The sequence below is a fragment of the Grus americana genome, chromosome 12 (assembly GCF_028858705.1).
Source record: "Grus americana isolate bGruAme1 chromosome 12, bGruAme1.mat, whole genome shotgun sequence".
NCBI lineage: Eukaryota > Metazoa > Chordata > Aves > Gruiformes > Gruidae > Grus > Grus americana.
This window is the reverse complement of record NC_072863.1, coordinates 3,190,637-3,210,786: the sequence shown is the minus strand read 5'-3', so window position 1 is coordinate 3,210,786 and position 20,150 is coordinate 3,190,637. Positions and strand designations below refer to the sequence as shown.

At 34.6% G+C, this 20,150-nt stretch overlaps 1 protein-coding gene across 3 annotated transcripts in view; it reads left to right on the top strand.

Moving 5' to 3' along the window:
* The window catches only part of CHM (CHM Rab escort protein), a 69,995-nt gene extending 54,442 nt beyond the window's left edge, over positions 1–15,553 (top strand). For all 3 annotated transcript variants that reach the window (XM_054839394.1, XM_054839392.1, XM_054839393.1), the window contains 4 exons: positions 20–116; positions 4,536–4,628; positions 7,984–8,150; positions 13,438–15,553. In XM_054839394.1, coding sequence (XP_054695369.1) covers positions 20–116; positions 4,536–4,628; positions 7,984–8,150; positions 13,438–13,644 — 564 coding nt within the window. In that variant the 3' untranslated portion in view covers positions 13,645–15,553. The remainder of the gene's footprint in view (positions 1–19; positions 117–4,535; positions 4,629–7,983; positions 8,151–13,437) is intronic.
* The last annotated feature ends 4,597 nt before the right edge of the window (positions 15,554–20,150 follow it).

The window sequence follows — 20,150 nt, the reverse complement described above, 5'->3', positions numbered from 1 at the left end:
TGTTCTTTCTGCTTTATAGGTTTCCATTTTGACAGTGCCTCCAGTGGATCTGGGAAGACCAGCAGTTTGCGTCATTGAGTTGTGTTCCTCAACCATGACATGCATGAAGGACACTTGTAAGTACAGGGTATATGTAATCTTAACTATATTTTTCCCTTTGACTCTATCAACTCCGAAAGAAAATTTAAAATATGTGCGTATTGTTCCTCTGCGGCACAATGACAAGGCTATTACCTGAGAAAACAGTGCATGCTAGGTGACTGTTACCGGCAGATAAGAGAAATAGCCTCTTGTCTTCATCCTGTAGCAGTTGTGTTCTTTCACCTGGCTTAGGAATCGTACTACGAGATTCTTATTGCATTCAATTTTTTCTAAATTTACATGTGATAATTATTTATGTAAAGTCTTACTGTGATTTTCATGATAATAAAGTATGTTGTTCTTTATTTCCAAACAGATCAAATGTCAAATGTTCCTTTTAACACTTATATGGCTAATGAGCTTGATAGTCATAATCTTATTACTACTGGGACAACATTCTGTTTACTGTACAGTAATTATAAAATACCACCAACAAACAGCTTTTTGTTATGACTGCTGGGGTTTTTTTAGATAAAAAAAAAAATTAGAATTCCCCATTTTGTTTATTCTTCAAGATTGTGAAGACAACTGAAGATTTAGTGGAATGGCAGATAAAGTTAGTGGAGACCTCTAGCAGACTGTTTCTCCTCCACTGTAACTAGCTACGGTTGTGCAGTCTTCAAGTGAAAATAGGAAGATTTTTTTTTTAACTTAGAAATGTTTTCTTTGTAAAATTTTCTGCCAAGAATTTCTCTTACTGCTATAATTAAAGGGCCAAAGTATTTTCTCAAATAATTTCTGGGAAAAAAAAACCAAACTGTAAGCAAAAAGATGGTATCTTAATTAACAGATGCATGGTGTTTTGTTTTTTTTTTTTCCTTTCAGACTGCCTTTGAAATTTAAGAGAATCTGTATGCCATAGGACTTTGTGGTCTTGTGAAAACTGCTACAAATTTTTGTTTTCATAAGGATAGGTTCTTGGTACAAACATCAAATATATTTCAGTATTATTTCTAGCAGAATATTTTGAAGCATATGTTGTCATTTCTGCTGCAGTTTCTGTTTTTTTCTTAATCAGCATATACTGAACTAATAAGTAGGTTAACAGACTTATTTTCACTTAATAATAAATTTTTCCTTCAGTAGATTAAAAAATATTCTAAAGCACGTGAATCACGCTGGTAGCTCGTTGTTAGTTTGTTTTTTTGAAAATGGACTACTACCTTAGGTGAACTATTAAATTGAAGTACCTGAAGTACACTACATTTCAGGGCTTTTTATCTTCTGAAGGTTTTAGTGGAGGTGGGATTATGTCCCATTATGAGATCTGGAGGGTAGGAGTGCATCATGATGTATTTGAGGTAAAGTTATAAAAATCCTTTTAAGGAATTTGTTATTGTTGCCTACTGCATTAGATTCTTTAATTCTAAAAATATCAGAGAGATCACCTTTCTGCAAGGGACATCCCAGTATTTCCATTAACAGTTGTCTATGTACAGAGCTTCATGACTCTGTTGGTATTTTATGTGAACTTGAAATAGATGAGCAAAAAACCATTCTTATTGGGTACGTACTTTTCTTTCCAAGCTCTGTGTCTGAATTCTTTTAAATTGATCACCAGGGACACTATGGAAGATAAATGGAATTAGAGGTTACCTGACCTAATGCTTTTTAACAAAAAATAAGTAACTGTAATAATAAGCAATTTATTTTACTGTTGCCTAGGCTTGAACTCAGTTCTTTGCATATGAAAGAAGAGTGAACTAAATGATGAAAGTAATTCAAAGTTTTATTTCCTACTTACTTAATTTTTTAAAATAAGCCTGTAATTAAGAACTTAGTGCTATAAAGCATATTGTTAAATTTTATCCTTTAAATAGCTGATTTACTTTATTCAAGGGTTACCAAAATATAGCAGGAAGCGAACTAAAGAAGGATTGATATTCAAATAGATATGAATTATTAGTTTAATGAGAATTTCTGTGGTCCTGAAAAATTAAGGTTTCTGTTATTTACTTTTCTCCATAAATCCATTTCATTTCAGAAGAGAAGGTACTACATTCCTTAATGAAATTTGTCTTCATGTATTGAAATAATAGAGTTGTATTTTGGGTATAGCTGAGTTCTAGTTATGGGACATATTTCATAATTTTTTAAAAAACTTTTACATCATTATCTGTAAATGGGTTTTAACCTGACTGATTACTCCTTCAAACAATTATTTAAGATAAGTATACAAATACATCTACTGTTTGATCACACTGCATAAATGACAGGCACATAATCCGTATTGCCAGTTGAGTGGAACCAAACTCCTTCACTTGCCCTAAAAATTGAGACTGTAATGATGAAATCATGAACTAAACTCATCGTTCTTCTTGCTAGAAGAATTACTTGAAGACAAATGTGGCAACCACTGTAACTAATGCAGTTATACCTGAGTAAATCAAATATAATCAAAATATATACTGATGACTGTGACTCATAGCCATAACCTTAAAGATAATAAAAAAGATTTTATAGAAAGTAAATTATGTGAACTTTAATGATTTATAGCTGGGTTTTTTTGAGGAAAGAATAGATTGTATTACAATGTTTGGGCTTGTGAACATTCAGTTAAGGTTACAGGGAGACTTTCATTATCACCGCCTGCTTTCATTTACTTTTTTTAGTACATATTCCTTTCAGACAGAAGGTTTGATTTTGGTTAAATAAAAAATGAATATTAATGTTTGAATATAATCTGTGTGTTTGCAATCTGAAAGAGGAGCGTGAAGGGTTAAAATTCTGTTCTTCCTGGAGTCAGTGGCATAACTGCGGCCAGGAAGTGATTCAAGATATGTATGATGTAAATAGTGACCCAAATATTGCCAGACTTCGGAGTGAAAAGAGAAAAATGTCATGTGGATTTAAAATAACGCCATAGCCTTACATTGCTATTAAATTGATGAAAAATGTACCATAATGAAGAAAAAATGAACCAGTTTAAACTTCTACAAAGATATGTTAAACTTCTTTGTGATTCTCTGACAGATACTTCTCTGCTGATAAGTTTCCAGACAACCATTCAGTAGCAAATGAGTCAGTTAAGGTGGTTTTGTAAAAAGCTTTAAGATGTGGCTTTTAAATATCTGAATGAATGGATGTAAAATCAAGTGGACCAGAGTAGCTGGTTCTGCATCTGAATAGAGACCCATGGAATGGAAAAGACATCAAGAACTGCATCAAGTGATTATCCCTTCTAAGGAGTCGGCAACTTCACTAGTTTGTAAAACAATAAATAAAGGAATTGTATGTTCCGTGAAGTACATGAGCAAGAAATCTGAATATCAAATCTGCATTATTCAAGCAAAATTCTGAATTTTCACAGATACAAAATTGGATTTAGTGACATAGATTTGCCCATGCTGTAAAGTGAATTTTGATTAATTATACAGTTACACAAATGCATTCTTGTGGTCCAAAATCTTTTCGTGTCATCTTTTTCCAGTGTGGGTTTGCTGTACTCTGTGATTTGTTTCTGATGTGTACAGAGCACCTCTTGAAATCAAGTACTTAGATCATAAATCCTTACTGGCCCACCTAACCTAACTTCACCCTCACCCAAACACAAAACTGTTGTTTCTCTCTTCCTATAAGAAGGTGGATGAATAAAATGTTGTGGAGCTTCTTTATTATGTTGTACCAAGGGATTGCATATGTCATAACTTAGATCACAGAACAGTTCTCTGATGCTCAGCAGTGCTTATCTTTAAATTCTCTCTAGTTTGTCAAAACTTGACAGTGTGCACACTGTTCTTCATTCTCCGTATGGCCGGAGAGGAGGAGTTAACTGCCAGCCAACTTGAACTGTAATTTAAAACATACATCTATTCACTTCATCTCCTATTTACTGTTTAGTGCAATAAAACAAATTAAAGTCTTGCTCATATGTTTTACTTCAGTGGAGAATGCTAGCTGCCTAGTGACTCCTGTGCAGCCAGACTTAAACTGACTGTAGCCAAATGTCCAAATTCCCCCATAGTCCCAGTTTAGCTCTTAAAGGAGGGTGTTGGTGAAGGTAGTGACGTTTGGGGGTTTAGTACGTTGTTGAGCTATTGGACTGTCAACACTATGCTAAGAATGTTCTTGGTATTTTTAGAGGTCATTAATGGCAAATACGATGTGTCATGCAGATTGCTGCTGCTTTTCCTGGTATCAATAGACACCTATTCACAGAATTATATTCTGTCTACACTGAACAGAGAGATATAATTGAGAGATGTGTTAAGAAAATTTCTGTGTGGTGTATATACACTGTATTTCCATAACACAGTACTTCTCTGGGTTAAAGGAACTGATTTATATGAAGAGCCGTGATTTCTAAAAGCCTGCTGTGCCTTTTGAAAATTTTAAATTATATTTATATATCTGTGTATTGGTGATTGTAATTGGTTTGTGTTCTCTCTTAACAGATTTAGTCCATTTAACCTGTCCATCAACTAAAACTGCTAGGGAAGATTTAGAGCCTGTTGTACAGAAGTTATTCAATCTAAATACCGAAAAAGGTAAAAATAAATAAAGTATTAAGAGATTATGTTGCAAAAATGTAATTTACCCTTGTAACTAAAGTATCTGTTACTGAACATCTGAATCTGTCATCAGAGTCAACATATGGTGAGCTGCTATTTAGATATCAGCATTTCAAAGTAAAGGAATCTATTTTGAGAGTGAGATTGATTGATTAGACAGATGTCAGGGTTTTTTGTATTTCATGATCTAATGTCCCAAGTTGTCTTCAGCTGTGGTTTAACTTCAGTAGAGAAGGACCATGTGTCTAGGACCTTTTTAATTTTTCACGCTTTTTTTCGTGGAAACATATTTGCTCCTCAGCATGTCTTTCAAAGGCGCAGTAGTGAAATGAAATATTTGTGAATCTATTTTTTTTACGCTATCCTTTTTTTAGTGATTTCTGTCACTTGGGTATCCCTAACACAACTTACCAAAGCTCCAAAAGTTAGTGATCTGCTTTTCTCCAGCTGCCAGATGTGTTCAGTTCTAGAAGTTTCTTCATTTTCTTTTGCCTTCTTATTCTAAAACCATCATTCATCCTTTTTTTGTCTTCTTCATGTGTTTCTTTGTTTGCTGTTTTTAGCTGAAATTCCCTGGATTCTGCTTTATGCTTTAAACATAAAGTTGTTACGCACGGCAACTTTATCAGGAAGATAGATTTCCAGTGGTTTCCAATAATGAACTATTTGGCCCTAAATTCAAGGAAACCCTGCCAGCTACTTTCATGAACTTGAGCCTTGAGATGGACCATTTTGCATTCCCAGAGGAAAGGACCTGTTGACAAAGCAGTTGTTGCTTTGGAAGAAATTGTTCCTGAGATACTTTGAGCTAGTTCCACAGAAGTATTTGAAATTTAATCCCAAGATCTCGAATTTAATCATATTTTTGGTAGGTGCTCATAGAATAGGTAGTGCACACATAGATGATGTTGCTGTGTTCTAACGCTGGCAAAGCATTTTTAAATATAGTGTGCTCATACTTAAATACAGTAAATCATAGTTCTTCTATGAGAAGACAATACTTAGCTGTCAGTGAAGTGTTTATGTTCGTATGTATGCACCTTAGTAAGATGTGGATGTATTTTAGAATATTTATAATTGGTTTACTTACAGTAGTTGCTGTTACACGTCATGAATAAAACATAACATGAATTCAGGTAGAATTTTCTCCTGTTAAAAAAATGATAAATGCAGTCTTCTATGTGGCCAGTCTTTCTTTTTCCTCTCAGGACTCTGTAACCAAGGACAGTGTTTCATGAAGGGTTGAGTCCAGCTTTTCACAAGTTTATTTTTCTGTCATCTTTTCCATTTTTACTTTTTTTTCCCTCTACCTTCTATTGAAAAAGCAAGTATCTTGTTTTTGTTAGACAACAAAGTGCTTTTAAAAGGAAGTAAAATATTAAATAATACGTATTTTCTTTCTTTTTTGCTTAAAGGAAAGGCATCTTTGATGTGCCAAAGATGTAGATTTTTTACTAGGTTTGTAGTACAAGAGCCTTTACAAAACAAATATGTAGAATACAACTAGGGTTTGTAAATAGAAAACTTTATTAGATTGGAGAGCTGCAAACACCATTCGTGTTAATATCTGTTAAGTTAAAGCCCACTAATTTCCAATTTTTAATATTTAACATGTATCTTAAATTTTCAGGACAGTGCCCTGTGTTTTAAAGGCTCAATTGGTGAAGAAAAGATTAGCTTGCAGTTTAGTGTCTTCTAATCATTTGGGGGGGTTAGCATTAATCTTAATGTTTAAAGTGATCCAGTTTTTAAATGATACATTGTTTAGAACCTGACTGAAATTCTTCTGTAGAAACTCTGTGATCATAGGGGTCCTCAGGTGCACTGAGGCACTGAAAAGCTAGTTTTCACTGACACATAGGCCTTTTTATCATCAGGATGAGGTAGTGGTCGTATTTTAATTAAAATGTCAGAACAAATACTGTTGGAGTTATTGAAAATGAATCACCAGATAAAGTGAGCACTGGGCCATGGCAGGTCAAAGAGGCAAAGTCACCTGGAGAAGAGGACTCCATTCATTTTCCTGCCTAAATGAGGAAGAAGTAACTTTTATGAGCAATGTGAACTTTTAAATATATTAAAGAGCATCTTGCCCTGTATTAAGGCTCAGACTTTCACAGGCTGATGAATTTAATTTATATTTCAAACTGTTCAGTATGGTTAGCACCTATTTTTTTTAAAGTATTTGACAGTTATAAAAAGACACTGAAGGAACAGCATAGATTTATCCCTTTTTTTCTAATTCAACTGCTTTAAAATACTGTTTTGAATGCCGTTTTTAACTAGAAGTTTCTTCCTAGGAAAGAAGTAAATCTCGCAAGGTCTTTTACAAGCTTCATTTATTTTAGAGGAGATAAAATACTAAAACGGGGACAGCAAATATGCCAAACAAATAGTATCTATTAAGCTAAGAATCTATGTTGTGTATTCCTCCGTTGCATTCTGCACTGTTAAAAAGTGACCTTCATCTTCCCAGAGATTTTTCTGCCTGTGCAAAGTAACTGCAAGAAGGTACAGATGATGAACAAGCAAGACGTAGTTTATGATCATTTTGTATTTGTAATGAGTACTGTAGCACAGTACCAAGTCCTCAGTAAGCACAGATAAATATAAATTAATAGTTTATTTTCATTTAGCAGTATTTTCACAGTTTAGAGTTTCTATATACTGCATATCACACATCTCAAATAGAGTATTTCTGGGTTTTGGTAATTCTTTATGTGTAGTAAATTTAGTGGGTATTACTTACGGATTTTTCTTTAAAATTTCTTTTATTTAAACCATGAGCATTAGTTAGTCTCCTTAGATTGGCTTGAAGACACTCAACTTTAAAGCACACAAAGATCTGTTATCAGAAGAGTTCCCATACAAAGATAAACTATTAAACGAGAGGAAAAAAGTATACATCAAAAAAATCTTTGCATATGGAATGCAATAGCTTTGAGTTGGCACAGCCATGGAGGACTTGTTCAGACCATCATTTGCTCATGGAGTTCATCCAGAGTAAACTAGATAACGTGGAGTGGAAAGGAGTTGAATTTAGACCAAGCTTCTTGGTAGTATGCTTTTAGGTGATAATTGGTTCTTATGTGGCGTAGTGTGTACAGAATAAGTAGAGTTTGCATACCTATGGTTGTAAAAAAAAAAGTACAATGAAAGAGTACTTCAGAAAAGAATGGAAAGCAAAATTAATTGGCTTTTTAAAGAAAAAAAATTGCTTTATTACAGTAATTCCATGTTAATAAATTGACTTCTAGTGTGCTGGATTACATATTTCCCTTATTACACGTGAACTTTGATTACTGGAATCACTTTTTTTTTGTCTTTTCAGAGACTGAAAATGAAGAACTGGAAAAACCTAGAGTCCTCTGGGCAGTCTACTTCAACATGAGAGATTCTTCAGGAATCGAAAAAAGTTCATATGATGGCTTACCCTCAAACGTTTATGTCTGTTCTGGACCAGACTCTGCTTTAGGAAATGACTGTGCTGTCAAACAGGTTGGGCAGATCAGTTTTTTTGGTTGCAGAACTTTAAAATTAAAGACCTAAGGAAGTCCAATGCAGTCTATTTTTGTTCTGGGTTATTCTGCTTTATGCATTGGTACTAATGCAGATTGAAAGCTTCACAGCTAGATACATAAAAATATTGCTTAATGAGTAAAGTGAATGTCAGTGGGATTGAGAATGGAAGAAACTTGAGAAAAGGTCAGTTGATATAGTAGTATTTAAAGGGAGTCTAGAAGGCAACAGTACCTCAAGATGGTGATCTTGGTAGAATGGTTACTTGCTCGAATACTGTGGTAAGGAAAACCTGTCAAATACTTCAGAAATATAAACAATAACTCGCAAAATATATAGTCTTTCACCTGTAAGGGTTAAAGAGGAGGTGGAGTAGTAGAGAAGCAGTACAAATCAAAGGTCAGAAAAGCCTGTCTACGGTTGAAGTTGGAAGGATCATCAAAGTAGTATAATACCTGCAGGACATAGTCACAACCCTAAAAGCTATTGGGGAAAAAAACCAGCATAATTACTAATCTGATACCTGAAGCTATCTGTCTTAGTTTGTCTTCTCTTTGCCTTAGTAGCACTGTATTAAAAAATTATGGTGTGATTATTTCCCTGAAGGAATTGAGGGGAATGTCATTCTTCTCATGACCTTGAGATAGTATCTGGCACCAAATCACAGTCAGTTCTGATTTTTAGTTCTCAGTATTTGGGTGTCTACATGTCTAGTTCCTGCTAACTAGAATCGTGAACTGAGAACCACTTGCAACTTGCCTAGTAGTAGGCATAACATACCAGTGCTCAATTTAAGACAAACTAGTAGTGCTTTGAAATTGGAGGTGAGTAGTGAAAGCTCCCTAAATGAGAGGTGAAATAGCCACCCTCTGTGTGTTGGCAATAGGAAGAATATGCAGGGAAACCAGATCTTCAAAGGTAGGTACATAGAAAGTCACAAAGAACTTCCTGTCATACCTTTCACTGTGCCTTCTCAACTATTATTGAGCAGAAGACAAGAAGATCATGTGAATACGTAAATTACAACTTTGTTCAATGAAAGACAACTACGGCAGTGCTTCTTGCTTGCTCTTCCATTCAGAGATCCACCTTGTAAGGAAGGTGTAAATTCTTAGGCAAATCTACCACAGCAGTTGCTGTGGTGTCAGGGTGCTTTCAGAGCTCATGTGAGAACGCTTTTACATCTTTGTAGGATTAACTGGCACTAGTCATTTTTAAAACTGTTTTTTTTAATGGCTGTGTTCACATAAAGTGCATGCCATCTTCTAACCAGTTGCAGGATTTTTTATGACTAAGTCATAAACCTCTTAAAATAAGATTTTAAAATGGAAAGGCTGACATAGCCTGATCTGTAGGGTCAGAACAGTATAATTAAGGGCTAATAGTACCCTTCATTTTGCTTTACAAGGCAATAATTTGCTTCCCAAGAGGATAAAAAATTGTAAAGACAAAAAGTAATGCAAGACAATTATTATGGTAGCAGTTTTAAATTCTAAGTTAGTTCTTTCCTAAATGAGGTTTTTTTAACTGTTATTTAAAACAGTGCAAGTTAAAAGCTGTTTAAATACACTTAAACACCAGCCTATTTCTAATTCTGATAGCCATCTTTCCTAGCATTCAGCTTTGTCTTACCTTAAGAGCTCTTTTTCTTACCAATGAGTAATGGTATTATAGATGAAGCTGTGTTTAAATATTCTATGTGCTGTATTAGCCTTTGTGTTAAATCTATTGACCATCAGTGAGATCGATGTTAAACAAGCAGACCTCAGCGCAGAAACAACCAAGAGCCTAAACCACTACCTTCCAGAAAGAGTATATAGAGGCTACATTTTTTCTGAGTCTATTTTTAGGTTTTGAAACAAATGGTCACTAGTTAGTGAGAAGTATTTTAGTGTAAACATGTTTATAATTAAAACTTGTAAGGGAAAATAAATGAGGAACATATGTGAAAACAAAGTGAAGAACAGGCTGAAGATAAAGCAGAACTTGTAATTAGAATAAATCCTTCCCATGTAGCATGCAGGTACGTTCTAGACAAGTGGAGGAGGGAAATACACGTAAGTTGATGTGCCTTTTATCCCCAAACCACTTTCATCTTCCTAGCAATGTGATGGGAATGTCCAAACGTGAAATATTTACAAACTCATAGATCAGAACACTTTAAAAAACAAACAAAACCCCGCTGCGTATATTAGTCTTGGAGATAGCATGGAAAATTGAATCTAATTTCTCTCATCAATTCTGTGTTTACTGTTTTAATGATACTTCCCGTGATTTATGTTTTCATTACCATTAGTATTACTAACTTCTATATGTCATGCTGTTTGATTGTATTGATGATACATTATTTAGAAGGCAAGACACCACAACTTTTACAGATTATTATCTGTCCACAGTTCAGTATACAAATGACTTCATTTTTGTTTTATTTTAATTTAGTGTTAAATACCTAGTATAATATTGAATTAATTTTGATGTCTGCATTTACTTGCCCTGAGGATAGGCTAAATAAAATGTAAAGTGCCATTTATGACTTCTTCAAATTCTGTATGTATGGATCAACTAAAGCATCTGACTTAGTTTTCTATTTTTTCCCTGCTACAACCTGACATGAATTACCATGTTCTGAAGTAGTATGTTCCCTGAAGTAGAAGATTTCTTAGGCATCTTCATGTTCATAAGAGGAAGCACTAAAATTGTCGTGCCAATGTTTGTCCGTTAACCTGTTTATATTTTTTTTTTCTATATCTGGAGTGATTTCAGAGTTATTCAAGTGTGTTGTATTTCAAACTACTGTTAGTTTGGTAGCGTTCTCTGTAAAAGTTGCTATGAAAGCCCATACAGCTTGTCCACATGCCATCAAGGTGGGTAGTTAGGATGCAGTAAAACAGTAACAAAATAGTTTTATTCAACTTCAAACAGGATAACAGTTATTAAATTAGAGTATCTATGCAAGTGTTGTACATGCTTATGTCTTAATGCTTAATTCAGATGTCCAGACTTGAAAGCTGGTACGCTTAACTACTAACTATTGAAAGAACTATTTACTAACTGAATTGGTTACAATAAGTATCAAAGTGTTATAATGAAGGAGCTGTTAAATTATTATTGGTTATTCTGCATGACTTCAGCTGGATAAGGTTAACTTAAAAAATTGGTAGACCTGAAAGCACTCTATACCATTAAATTGTTCAATTATAATCAATGTCATGATGTCCTACATAACATACTGAAATTTTCTTTCCATGTTCAACCTCATAATTATTTGACCATTTTTGGAGTGTATATTTGCTGCCTAATTGTTGAGAACTGCATGGGAAGTGTTTGTCTGCTGTAGTTTGTCATATATTTAGTGCAAAATATGACACTTTTCTTCAATATTCTATTAATGTAATAATAACTTAAGTATATTTTTGGAGTTTCAAGGAGAAGTGCAGACTTGAAATAAAAAGTCTTTCTCCTATGTTCAAAAACTTAGTTTTGTAAACTTTTTGTAGGATATCTGTACCCCCTTGCCCTCCCAACTTACTGGGTAAGGTTTTTAAATTACAAAACCATGTTTTTGAAGTAGAGAAGAGAAAGTTTTAATATATTTTTTCATATACTAATATAAATAGTTTTAAACAGTTTTAAATGGGTATGGAAGAGTGAAATTTAGGAAGCAGAATGAAAAATTAAATTGAACTGAGAGTAGGCAGAGTCATTTAAGCAGTTAATAATGGAGTCCTACATCCACGTGCTGATGATACAAATCCATTGCTGCTGGGCAGTGACGTTTATCACAGAAAGCTGTTTGGTACATGCTCAATGATGTATTAATCTGAAAACAATTCCCTCTTGTCCAGGAATCCACATCATGTAATCAGCCTTTGCAGTTGGCATTAACTGACCCTACTGTCAGCTTTTTCAGTGCACTGTCTGGTAGCAGTATGAATATAAAGATTAAATGCGTTCTTGCTTATGTGGGAGCTCTCATCACAGGTCGTCTTTAGGGCATGGTTTCCTAAATAGACAAAATCAAGAGGCAGTATTCCTTTGTCTTTGTAGAAACCCAAAACATAACTGTGATCTGCATCAGTTGTCTCCGTTTGCCTTAAACTTAAGGACTTGGAAAAGGAAACCATTATGGAAATGTGAAGTGTGTGTTGATTCAGTAAATAAATTCCTGAGCATTTCTAGCGGTTTTGGGGTTTTAGTTCTTTTGTAAGATAATCTTATAGATAGGTTATTTGCACAAGAACATGTAAAACTATTTAATGCTAGTTAACAAAGTTCCTTGCATTTTTGTGTTTTTAAAGGATTTTTGGCCTCCTTATTTTTAATAAAATGTCTGGTTCTCAAGAATTCTAAGATCGTATTATTTGGGTTCTTTTTCTCCCAGGTTTTGTAGTTGTATTCTTTATGTTCTAATAACAACTACCCTGATGTTATCAAGAACGCATTTCTCTTTAACATCTTTCATTGCAGTGGTCAAAAAACTTGACTTTTTGTGCGTACGTAATTTCTAAACCTTGATGGCATAAAGAGTAAGTGGCGTTGTAAATTAAATCCTTGAATGTTATCTTAAGAGTAACTGTCTTTTTGTCTACATAAGTTGCATATACAGTTCTTTTCAGAAAGGCACAATTTGTGCACACAGGTGTATGCATATAGTCATTGAAATGATGGACGTGTTTTTTGAATAAATTATAAAAATATCATTTACAAATATGCATATATTTTCAGTTATAATATTCCATTGGATGAGAATAGTTCTCAGTTGAGCTACGCATGAGCTGTTCAGAAAAACAGAAATGAAATTTTTTTGGAATTTTTTAAATTCAAGAAGGAAACCCGTATAGATATCATGTAGCTCATACATATTAACAATTTCCTGGGTTTGCTTGTTATATGAAATGGATTCTTTCTGGAAAGAGGCAAGATATTTCCCATGCTTTGCATTTGACTGCACCTAGGGATATTTTTATAGTGGAAAAGATCATTTTGCGTGCAAAAAATCATCTTTGTTGTTCTCAATACAGTGTAGAACAACGAGCATTTTTTAAAAAGCCCTGTGCTGTGATTTTCCTAGTAGAGCAATGTAAAGGGATAAATTGCTTTTTTGAAGACTGCAAGAAGGAATGGATTTCCCATGTTTTACAATACTGTCAAAGTATTAAATCACTATTGATTTGAAAGAACAGAAGTTAATTTTAAATATCTGTAAAATATTGCTGCAAGGTATTGCATTTCAAGGTAAATATTTTATGCTTTTTTTCCTGAATAGGCTGAGACTGTTTTCCAAGAAATGTTTCCTGCAGAGGAATTTTGCCCACCACCACCAAATCCAGAAGATATTATTTATGATGAAGATGAGATTGCACCAGAAGAGTCTGGATTTGATAATTCACCAGAGACAAAACCTGAACCCTCAAGTGAAGAAAGCAGTAGCGGAGATAGTTCTGCTGTTAAGAAGGAAGATAATGAAGAATGAATTAGCTCTGTTCTCTTAGTAGAAGAGGAGGTTGATCCAAACTAAAATGTAAGGGAGGAGGGGTAAGAAAAAGAGGTTTCGAAAAACCATAGCCGTATTATTTGCAATTGCCTTACTTAGCTTGAATACTCTTTCCTCATCAAATAGTTTCATTGATAGCTGAGATATTTCTGAATAGTCATAGGCTCACCAGATCCAGGGGTGTTTGTAGCTAAACAAAAACCATAAACCAAAGCATTTGAATTTAAAAAGCTAAAATAGGATTCATGATTTGTTGAGAGAATTTGGTTTTGTTTTGTATCTTGGAAGGAATCCTCCTCCTTTTAAACAGGCAACAAGTAGCAACTAATCAAAAGAAAGAATGTACAAGTTTGCTCACCAGTCAGAAGATGATCTTCTGAGACACATGTCGCAGTTCTACTAAAAATCATTGGGTCTGTGCTAATGAAACAGTTGAAGGTGAGCTTCACAATCTGTCCTTCAAAGTGGTCTTATGAATGGAACTTAAAGGCAATAAATATTGACAGTTCTGGGGTGGCTTTAGAATATGTAATATTTGTCATGTTTAATTTGTATCATGAAAAATTTCTTGTCTGGTTTTGAAATTGATGCCATAATTTAGAGGCAAATATAATCCAATAGATGTTCCTCACATTAAACTATTTCACATCAAAATTGTTTAAAAAGATCTAGTAGTTGCACAATCACACATTTACACTAGTGACCTAATTTACTGTAGTTAGGAAAATAGCACAATTAATGCTAGACTTCCCGACAAAAATCATAGATGAAGCGTACATGTTGTTAGCTTCCCTGGATTTGTCGCATTGCTTGGGCCTTTAATAAGAGAGTAGTTAATTTTTTGAAGTGTGGCGTCTGAGGAGTTTAGATGATCATTAATTGAGGGGTTTTGTGGTGGGGAAAAGGTTCAACTGATAATTCCAAAGGTTTGTATTGATCCCAGTTCATAGGATTAAAATTAGTGTGATAGCTGTAAATTATGCATTTTGTAATGATAAATCATAAAGCATTTATATCATAAAATTTATTGAAGTATTTATAAGCCTAGTTTGTATGAAAAATTACAAAATGAGAAAGCTGTTGTAAATGACCATGATAAACTTGCACTTCTTCTGAACAATGCTTGAAATTAGATATCCAGGTGATGAAAAATATTTAGCATTCCCTTAAAGATTTACCTTAAAATGTACACCCAATAGATTAGTAGTATATTTAAATATAGAGATCAGTGAATTTTGATGAGTCGGGGTTTAAACTTCTACATGAACTTAAGATATAGTTCTAGCAGTGCTTAAATACTGTACGTAAATAAAAAATGCCATTGAATGATGAATATTCAGCACTGCTTGAACTTGACGCATCCAGGCTTTTGTACAGTTTTGCGGTGCACGTGCCTGCCTTTAAAACGGCTTCATGCCATAAAGGTTAATTTATTTATTTTTTTACAGCATAACTGATACAGTTCACTTCACTTTGTCTTGCATCATAATGCGTTGTCCAATTTGCATTTCAAAAACCAGTTTGTTAGTGTTTACGTTCTGTTTATTGGATAGGTACCATTGTGTGTATAATCCCAAAGTCCTCAGAAAAATAGGTGGTTGAAATGTTTCCAATGTTAAACAACAGTTATCTTTGGATGCTTGTGATTGAGCAGTTATTTATATATAGTAATAAGCAGACTGCCTCTTCATTTAGCTGTAATTTTTATGTGTATTGGAAAGCATGAGTGTATGGTAATTGTATTTAACATCTACAGATCTGTAAAAGAACTAAGTGGAGGACCTAGTCCCTGTTAGTCTTTCAATAACAGGGATCACAGTTGAATTTTTCATCTTCTATGTTTACAAGGAAGCTGTTTGATGAAAATTAAAGGTTTGCTTGCAAGTGCATTTTTCTGTGTTTTCTTTCAATTACGCAAGAAAAGCAGTTCATTTGTTAGCCGAGTTTTCCTGATAATTCTGTTGTCTACTTTCATCAGGTCAACGTCTGTAATAAGATTGAAGTTTACGTCTGTGACAGTATGTTTATATAAGTTGGCAAGTTTATATAAAGTAGCATCTTAGTGCTTCCTGTCCATGTGAAGCAAAGTTTGGAAATATTGCACATTTGATTTTAGGTAAGATGGAATAATCTACAAGTTGTAGGCTATGACTTTACACTACATTGATTGCTTAAAAACTGTTTTCAGGTCTCGTTCGTATGGTGAATGGAAACATAAAATGTTTTTCCTATGGTACTTGAGTACCCAATAGCTCACTTGCAATAGCAGTAGATAAAACTGTTGATCTTCGTATTTTACAGAAATACTGAGCTGCATTTTGTTCTTGCTTTAAATGATTTAAGCGTAGAAAGTGAGGGTTAGGCTTATTTGAAGTAGTTTTTAAGGCTTGTCATACAGGATGTATTCAAAAGATAACATGACTTTTTAAAAACTGGCAATTTATCTGTAGGATTATTAATAAATCAAGTTAAAGAAAGATAAGGTTAATTGAATTTTTAAACAAGTAGCTGTATTATCCTTCAAGCACCTTGGAGCTCATACAATATTCACACCTTTTTTTCCTAAGGAGTGCTTTGATATGTTTGAATTCCTTTTTTAATGAGTACTTTCTTTTTAACTTGGTTAATTGGATTAACCCTTAATATTCAAACAGTCAATTTTATGCCATTTTCCCTTCTGCTGTTGTATTGCCTTATCTGTATGACTGCAATTAGTTACTGTTCCTTTGGAAGTATTTTCAGCCATGAAACTGCTACGTCTGCTTTTTCTGGTGATGATGATGCTTAGGGCCATTTGACAGGTAATCATTAGAACTTGGATCCTTGCAGACTATGGGGTCTTTTCTCCTATCATTGCAGGGGGATTTATGTCGGTAACTCCTGTTAATGTTAATGGGACTTGCATGTGTAAATCCTCCTTGCATCAATGGGAAAATTGACCCCTGGAAAAAAAAAAAAATCTTCGTGTTAAACTTGCTGTTTCAGAAACATCCAGGCACTGTCAGCTCCGGTGTGGAAATGTGATGGAGCATGTGCTTTGTGCCGTCTCACTGAAATGCTCTGAAGAGGACTGGGGGAATTCTCAGGGTTTTTATCTTTTATATTTTCCATACATTCACAAATCTCGTCAGATTTCCTCTACATGTTTCTTTTTATGTAGCTAGTATCAATTTCACTTTCTGTATCCAGGAGGTTGCATGTCTGCATTTGCCTCGATGTCCTTTAGGCCCCTGGTCTCTCCTCTCCAAATCTTTTTGCATCAGCAATGTGAGCTGCAGCAGCTTAATGTCAAGAACAATTTGCCAGTAATGTATTGATTAATGACAAGTCAGAAGTATTAAAATACTGTTTTCACACAATAAGAGACTAGGTCACTTGCAATCCATAATATCAATTGTTGAAAGGATAAAATCCATTTCTTCAACACTTTTCCATGCTGGGAGTAGGAAACTCGAATTACCCACTTTCCTGGGGTGGTGGAAAGAAGAGAGGCAGACATACATGGAAATAGGGATAAAATGGGGGCTGTTTGTCGTAACATTCATGCTCTGAGATCAACTGAGTCTTGCACTTTTATTTCCCCTTATGCTCTGTGAGATTTCTACACCATTTCTAACAGTTTATGGACTCCAGGGGAAAAAATATATTTGTGTATTGTCAAATGAGGCAACAACAACTAACCAAGAATGGAATAACATATAAATGGAGTAATACCCAGCACATGCACTGAGGACTTTGCAGTACAAATAAGAGTGTTATTGATTTGTTTATCTGTGGGTATATTTATCCATTCTGTATTGTGTATTTTGCTGCTCTGTCAGCTACTGTAGATCTTGTATATAATCCTCTGCAGTACATTTTAGGTTTTTACTTACCTGAAAATTTTATATCAGTAGCAAATTTTATCACCTCTTTTCTTAACATAATTTATGAAATTATTCAGCAGCACAGGTTTGAGATGATTCCTCTTTTTTTGCTAGCTGTCAGTCAATAGTAGCTTCTTTTTACCTGTGCTGGTCAGGTTTGGTGGTTTTTAAGTGTCTTTGAGGGATCTTGTCAGAAGTTTCAGGGAAGGCTAGCATCACTATAACCTGGATATTCTGTATCCATCAAATTAGACTCCTCAAAAACTTGTAGATTTGTGTGACACGGCTTTTCTCCATGAAAGCCTTGTTAATTCTTTCCCAATATTATGCTCGTTCATATCTACTAGTTCTTTCTTTATGATAGTTTCTATCAATTTGTCTGCTATGGAAATTGAATTTCATTCAGTGGTAACATAAAGTGGCTCCCCTGAAAAACAAAAAACTCTCCCTTAAGGAAAAGAACAGTTCCAAGTCATCCCCCTAAAAAGTAAAAATTCTGGTGTCAGAACTACCCAAAACTGCTCCAGAGGTCTATTCTAGCTTTTCTGCTATCATGAATGTTCTCTTCACTCATTAATTATCAATATGCTCTGCAGATTTTGGTGCGTTGTCTGCTGTTGATGCCCTTTGTTATTTTTCCTTAAGATTCTGTGACTGCAATTAATGCAGTTACTAATTTACCAATTAAGGGAGCCAGTTATTGAGATCACATCATGAAACTTAATTGATTTCTCTCTGTGTGTATATGCAATTCTTAACAGATTTTTTCAAATAGCATTAATTAGCTTTGTGTGTGTGTATATATATCTTATGACAAAATTTTTAATTGATAAAAGTTTATCATTTAAACTTTTGCAGAAATCAACCACTATAGAAAGTCCAAAAGTTAGAATTACCTGCTATTACCAAAACTGTCAAAAATATGTGGGAGAGTTGTGGCAGGCAGTTGCTTGCATTCCTTGGGTAAGTAGTAATGCAAAGTATCTTTGGTAAGATGTAGAAGTAGTTGTGACACTGGAAGTTTGAGACACTGATACAGAATATTTATTTATTGCAACCCACCTTAATAGTAAGATTGCTTCAGTAATCTGATGGAAATCTTTACTTAGATGTGTATGATTTCAAGAGTAACTTTTCTAATGTGATAAAAAGCATAGAAGGATACTTTCAGCTGTAGAGGTAAGTAGTAGGAAATGGTCAGCCATGTGGAATTCATGTCGTCAGCCTCATATATAGCAAAAAAATCACTGTTGGTGGAAGTAGAGTTTATTAGAAATTCCACTATTATGTTTATTTACAGGCTGCCAGTTCCTGTTTATAAGAGTGACTGGTTCTTCAAAATCTGGATGGGGAGCCAGGCAGGAATGTTGTAAATCTCAATGACATTGGAGATTTAGAAAGTTGACAGTGAAGTATCAGGAAGATGCAGTCATCGGCTGCATGGGAGTTCTGATCAGAAGAGACTTTAATAGAAAATACTCTTCCTGTCACAATTCCAACAGACAATATATTTTACGCTACTTGCATACATTGACAAAAAGATGGACGGTATCAACCTGAGTGTATATCAAGCCCCAGATGTATTTGAGTAAACAATGGTTGCGTAGACAGTAGTTGACTCGCAGCGCATGTAATGCTGCTCAAGTGGCAGTTTTATGTAGGTGTCTTCTCAATCTCGGGGAGAAGCTTCTTTGAGAGTGCTGCAAGTTTTATAACTGGCCAGTACACTGAAGTCATTAGTATACTTCACCTAATTTTAGTTTTTCCTGTTACCTGTCAGAATTTTTTTTACTCTGATTTAAGCATCAAGTAGAACTAAAATACTTTCTTAGTGACAGTCTAATTTGATTACCGTAAGAGGCATGGTGCAAGGAAGATGTGCTGAACATCACACTTTTAGGATGTCATACTTCCTTCTGAAGTGCCGCCTCGTAATTCATAATACATTTGGGTCTCTGAGAAGGCATTAGTGCTGTTCGTCCATTCTATATGGCTAAGACTTACTTAAGTGGGGCATGCCAAGGGCTATGGATGCTCCATCTGTCCTCTTAAACAAAGGAGGCTTCTCTTCTGAGGTGTTACTGCATGATACCAATAACCACGGGAGGCCAACAGGTGTGGCTTCAGCTTTTATAGCTGCTTTTTTGCTGCTCCAGCTTCAGGAAGCTTATTGTCTAGTTGAGTACTGGTAGCTTTATCTCATTCCTTTTCTTTTGCTTGAAGCATGGAGCTGGACTAAGAAATGCTTCTCTGTTGGAAGTGATGGTTGTCTCGATCCTGAAGCTGTTAGGTTAGTAAGTCATATTAGCACAATGATAAAACATCTGGATAATGTTGCACTAGCTTGCAGTTCACTGGTACCTCAAGGCCTAGTTCACAAGCCATAAAACCAGTGTGGTGTTTGTTGGTAAGCTAGTATTCTGTACCAGAGTTGAATGTCCAGACTGAGGAACAAGTTTTTTAATTAGTGGCTGACATTACACTGGAAACTTGAGTCCAGAAAAGGATGGCTTTCAAGAGTCTTCTCTCAAAAAAAAATTTAAAAAAAATCACAATTCCAAACACTCCTGTGCTATGTTTTAGACTCTGAGTACATAAGAAACTTTGTAATGGCTAATG